At 48.0% G+C, this 6,245-nt stretch overlaps 1 protein-coding gene across 1 annotated transcript in view; it reads left to right on the top strand.

Moving 5' to 3' along the window:
- Positions 1-6,245, top strand: part of LOC149326508 (arylsulfatase B-like) — an 87,163-nt gene that overhangs the window by 73,558 nt on the left and 7,360 nt on the right. Inside the window, exon 7 of the mRNA XM_089564598.1 lies at positions 5,533-5,829. Within this exon, the coding sequence (XP_089420724.1) occupies positions 5,533-5,829 (297 nt within the window). The remainder of the gene's footprint in view (positions 1-5,532; positions 5,830-6,245) is intronic.

Genomic DNA, 6,245 nt, shown 5'->3' with positions numbered 1-6,245 from the left:
ACCCTTAATCCAAAGCTGTTGTCAGAGTGAACACCGACCGATTGCTGCATCATAACAGCTCTCTTCCCCAAGAGATGGCCAATGCTCTAGTGTGTTCTATTCTCTGTTGGATATGTACTTGATGGACATTAAGAATGTAGGGTGCAATCAAAATCATGTAACTGTACTTAGCCAAGACATAAGATATTATGCAAAAACTCTTGATGTAGCGTTAATGAGACTGCGTGAGTAAAATATTACTATCGAGGGAAGAAAAATACAAATTATCTTAATGCTTGGTCTTTTAGCTCGCACGCAAGACAGATGCACAGCGAATACACCCTGCCAAAAGCGCACAAATAACTCTTGGTTAAACATTTATCGAAGGCTACTAAACAATTACGGAAAATTATTAAACAATTTATCTTCTGTGACCGATCTATTCACAACCTACATCGAGACAGAGAACGATGGGATCGGACGTAGAAATTAACCGACGCATTTTTTGGCCGCAGAACAGGTGTTTAACATTCCATGCGCTCACACAGATCATACAGGAAACAGCTGAGGTTTCAATGTGATCTGTCAGTACACTGCTTTGGATTTTTTATGTCTCATGTGTAGGCGAACGGTGTGGAGTGTCAAATAGCAATTGCTTTTCGGACCTTGACGTCTGCAGAGTACAATTACATGCAGTGCGAAAGAGACGCTTCAAGTCCTATTGTGTGCTAGGGCAAATCCTCGAAATTTCTGTTCAGAAAAGAATAGGCTTGGGCAGGTAGCGCTTGTCCCGTCTCCTCTTTGTCTTGTGTTGTTTCCCGCGCTATGATTACGCAGTTGCAAATTTCTGCTCGGCAGGAAGCTGCGATCTAAAGAAATAAAGAGGCACTACTGCAAAACCCTGGGGAAAACAAAGGTACTCGAACGCTAGCAGCTGCTAGGCAACAATGGTTGCCTTGAATTGTATCTACTCAACGTTTCCATTAGAGTACTGCAAGGCCATTGAAGGTCTTCTTGTTGATACACTTTCACGATTGCATAGTCCTTGCACTTGCAAAGCTGAACCGGCTTAATGACTGTCTATTTTCGAATGCCCCCTGCTCACAGCCCGATGTGTTTCCAAGGCACCGTACACAGGCAGCACAAGAACATTGGATGAACGCCGGGTGATCATTGACAAAAATTGGAAGGGAGGGCTCTCCTACACTGACATTTACGCAGAGCGCTACCATTCTGACACATTGGCCAAACATCCAGGCCAGTTTTGGGCCAACGTTCGGCCGATCGAGCGGCCAACGCAGGCCTGGAGTTCGTTCCGCGACATGGTCCACTAAAGGTCTCGGACTGCCTTTTCAGCTTTCGAACTATGGCATTCAGCTTTCGAACATTAGTATCCAGCTTTCGAACTCTGGTATATCCAGATTTCAAACATTGATATCCAGCTTTCAAATATATCGGTATCCTGCTTCCGAAAATTTTCCTGCGTGTCCATGATTCAGGTTGGACAACGCATCTCGGCAAGCTGCTGTGGCATGGCCACCTAATCCATAAAGTGCTTAACAGAGCTGTCATCCAGTGGTCTGATCAGTAATCCAGAAGTGTTAATTGTTGGCTTAGTTGGTGCTATAATTGGGGCATATTCATATAATAACCGCGCAACGGCTGTCATACCAGTGATATAGGAAGTAATTGCTGCACCCCTCTTACAAAAGGGCCTTTCGTCTGCATTCAGAAAGAATCCTCGTAAAGCATAACTTGCATGATGCGTCGAGCCTGAAAAGAGATCCATGATGTCAGGATGAGCTGAAATATTCCCTTCGCGGAACAAAAACATAAAAATGATTAAACACTAAATCCTGTGAGGCACACTCTGCCTGAGGACACTCGCAACAAATTTTACGGAATAATTTGTAACTTCTGCTTAAGAACTCACAGCGCATTAATTGCAAAGTGGAATTTAGTTTACTCAATGTGCCTTGTACCAATGGGTTGGTGTTTAGTTTAATGCGCCGTGTCGCACCGCTAGAAAGCATATTCAGTGGTGCAAATGGAAATTAATGAAATATTGAAAGCAAAGCAATGTATTGTTTTGTTTTAATATCATAAATACGTATCTCTAAACTGCAGGGTAATTTTTATTCGAGTAAATATGCACAGGTTGTAGCATCCGAACCGCGTGGACGTCAAAACATTTTAGAACAAACTTTTTTTCGACGGTGTTAAAGATATGGCTTGCGCCTTTTTTGCGAAATACACTGAACGTAAGAAACTCAGACCACCTTTGTTTTGTTTTGTTTTTTTCAAATCAGAGTTTATCTTAGTAGCTTCGGATGCATGTAATATAGGATTTTAATCTGCGGCTTGAAAAACACGCAAGAACACCCGCCTGACATTCCAAAGTAATTCTCTTTTTACATTTAGATAAAACTTGAGCAAAAAGCTTTGCTAGAAACTGCCGATTTTCTAGTGCACCTGCAAGGGTGCACGCCAAAGAGAAACAGTAAGGAAGTATTACACATATTTTTACCGACTGGTCTGCAGTAGAAGACTAAGTGGTTCTGACTCGTGTCGGGTTCTGATTCCTGTCGAGCTAGTGCTGCCGTCGGCTTAGCACTGGCTCTTATGCCTCAAAACTAAGAAGGCGTGGCCACCGGATGATGAATTCTGTTTGTAGAAATTTGAGGCCAGCCTTTCACGCTGCGCCCATCAGCCTCCCTGAGCAAATGCCGCCATCGTTACGTATTAATTCGTTTAGTAGCTGCAGCATCAGCCTAACGCCGCCTAAAGCAACGGAGTGCAGGGGAGCATATCTCGTTACGTGCTAGTGCCATACACTAGTCTGTTCTTGGTTACGGAAATCAAGAGAATGCTCCTCTGCACAGTTGCCGGATAAATACCGCCGCTGCCTATGTTACGTCAGCTTCCTTTACCAACGCTGCACCTCCATCGAATCGTGCAGGCGTTGCTGCTCAGCCGTGTAAAGCTCCACGCCTCTTATCAAAGATTCAGTCTAAGCGATCTGAACGACTGAATGTCCTTCTGCGATCGGTGGTCAAGATAGCTCTCGGACTGCCTCCGTACCCCTCGACATACCACCTGCTCTAGCTGCGCCTACACAACACGGCAGAAGAGCTGGGGGAAGCACAAAGAACCGGCCAGCTCACGCGTCTTCGAGACGCGAGAAAAGGACGGACGGTTCTGCTCCGGCTAGGCTAACCGGACCCGACCACTCCGTCGCAGAAGAGGTAGCACGCCATCCCAGCCATACCCGCAGTTTGAATCAGAGTCGTGCCGGTCCCGAAGAACATGCACCCTGAGCTCCACGGCAGCCGCTTATGTGACAATGCGGCTCTTACCAAAACGTCTTGTGTGTCGATGCGACAGAATATTCAACCGGCAGAGGCGCTACGGGACTCGCGATTAAAAATGCCACTGGCTTAATTCAGCTTAAGAGCTCAGTTCGAGGCATGAGCTCGAGCAGGACGGCTGAGGAGACCGCCATAGCGGTAGCACTTTCTTCCATTGTCTACATGACCACACATGACGAACACCATGCCAGTCCGACATTCACAATCATTATAGACTCACAGGCTGCCTGCCGCGCCCTCCAGAAGAATACTTTTAAGGCGGAAGCCTTTAATGCCTCATCGTTGTAAGCAGGAGCTGTCGACAGAAATGTCACGCTTTTCAATTGGTCGAAACGGTCGTGACGTCACAGTGCGCGAATTTCAAACGAGGCCAATTGTACTTTCGCTGCTAACCATGCAACCAATTAAAGGGATCGTATAGTGATGCTCCAAGTAAGTTCGACTGAGTTTAGCTAATTGCATACTTAACCAATTAGTCTAATTAACCTTTCTAGTCAGACCAGATAAATAAATAAAACCAAGCAAGAAATTGGCCGAGCTTGGGAATCGAGCCCCGGTCTCCGGAGTGCGAGTCGAGCACGCTACCACTCCGCCATGCCAGCTCGATGGTTTGGGATGAACAAAGGTGCGTCTAGTGAATACGGTGTCTTCGTTCACTCCCATCTTCCTCCCTTCCCGTTACGGCGAGGTTTAGGTGTCCACCGAGATATGAGACAGATACATTTCCTTTCCTCGAAAACCAATTTACCAACGAGCAAGGCGTATTTGTCCGCGTTTCAGATTGCTCCAAATTGTCGTGAGGTCACCGTGCGCGAATTTTGACGGGTTCCGACCGAAATATGTGAGACAGTTAATGCGCAACTTCCTTTCCTCAAATAAAATTTTCGACTAGTGTCTACTGAGATATGTGAGACATTTAATGCGTAATTTCCTTTCCTAAAATAAAATTTTCAGTTTCTTCATTACGGCCCCTCTTTCTTCTTTCACTCGCGCTTCCTCCCTTCCTGTACGGTGCGGCTCAGGTGTCCACCCAGATGACAGAGAATTACAGCCCCATTTCCTTTCCTCAAAAAGCGTTGCGTTCAAAGGGCAACGCATCCCGCCGAATTGGTGGTGGTGTTCCTTGGACTCCGTGGCAGCGCTACAACACGCTGTCGCGTTCCACTCCTAAAGGCGAAGCATAATCGTCATTAATTGGCAGTTAATTAGTGCACCAACAAAATGTGCAGTGAACAATCGCGTAGCAGAATGCAGCTCTCAGGCTTCCGCCTTTCACCACTTTAGCCGCTAAAGTTCCTCGTAATTTTTTCTTCGTAGGCTGCGCGCGCGCTACAAACGATCAATCCCGATATATTACCTACCTTGCGCATTGTTTGGACCCCTTGGAATGCCTCCCTTACCGCCAGCGAGAGCACCCACGCGCTCCCCCGAGCAGCAACCTTCCGGGCGCTGTCGACAGTAGCAGAGGAGGAAGCAGACAAAGAGGGCACATTTGTGGCTCTGCACACTGACATCACAGAATATCACCGCACACAAAGAAGAACGTTTCCACCACCGCACCCAACACTCACCAAGGCCCAAACTGTGGCATGGCGTCAACTTCAGGCTCACACGTAACCTAACCTGTATCACAAACACTTGTTCACTAACACCAAGAATATCGACCTAAACTGTATCATTCTGTTTGGGCGTGCACAGCCCCAGCCGTAGGAGTGCCGTTCATAACTCTCCCCACCCCTTCTTCTTGGGAAGACGCCCTGTCAAGTGCGGAGCCCACCCCCCAGCGCCGGTTCATCGAGCGTGCGCAGAAAATAGCAGGGGCAAATGGGCTCATGGACTGAGAGCCCTTGTTGAGAGCACTCTGACCGGCTCACACCGGCATGACCAGCGACAGCTGCTCTGGCGGGCCTGCAGAATTGCGGCGACACACGGAGCTCTGTACTGAGGGCTCCACTCAAGAGGACGAGCGGAGAATAGTTTCCTAAAAATGCTTCTCCCCCTCCTCCAACATCCAGCTCCCTATGTTCAAACGTTGGCTGAAAACTGCTCCTTCTATGTTGTTTATTCAGGTACCTACAGCGCCCATTGAGGGCATTTTTGTAGAGAGGGGGGGGGGGGGGCATTTTAGGAAGGCATTTTTGTACTCGACATCCCTTCAATGTAATTTTGCGATATTTCTTGCCAGGCACCATAGACGCGCTGGATGAGTCCATCGGGCGGGTCTTCAGCCAACTGCACCAGCGAGGCATGCTGTCGAACAGCGTAGTGGTGTTCGCCAGTGACAATGGAGGCAGTCCCTGGGGTCCCGTCTCGAATGCCGGCTCCAACTGGCCCCTTCGAGGATCCAAGGGAACCATATGGGAAGGTGGCGTGCGCGTGCCAGCCCTGGTCTGGAGCCCTCTGCTGCGCAGTCGCCGAGGCTCTCCTGTCTCCCGAATGGTGCACGCTGTCGACTGGCTGCCCACATTGTACTCAGCAGCAGGTAAAACTAAACTTTCATCTGGGTCTTCACCTTTTACACGCACCGGGCTCTACGCTGTACGGCAGTTGAAAGCGAAGCTTTGGGACAGAATCTCTGCTTAGCCAACTACATGCCTGGGGCGAAATACAAGATCCAGCAATGCGCTGCCCGATTTATGGCTTGTTGAATAACACGAGGTGTTCTAAATTAACCTGGAGCCCTCAGCACACGGTTTCTGATAGGCTAGGTGTAGCTGGCTTGGGGTCGGTAAACTACACACCCGTTAATCATTGTTTGCTTAATCCCTCAGCGCAAATACTGTGCGATTCGTTGCGCATCTTGCGCTCTCCAGACTGCGTTCTCCCGTATTGGTTCAGGAAAAAATTTCTTTTTATTTCTCACTTTTCGTCACCTGTTTAGCCCTGCTTTGACTTTAT

This window comes from Amblyomma mixtum, chromosome 10 (genome assembly GCF_055824585.1).
Source record: "Amblyomma mixtum isolate Tamu chromosome 10, ASM5582458v1, whole genome shotgun sequence".
NCBI classification, from domain to species: Eukaryota; Metazoa; Arthropoda; class Arachnida; order Ixodida; family Ixodidae; genus Amblyomma; species Amblyomma mixtum.
Note: the sequence above shows the minus strand (reverse complement) of the source record. Positions and strands in the feature narration are given on the sequence as shown.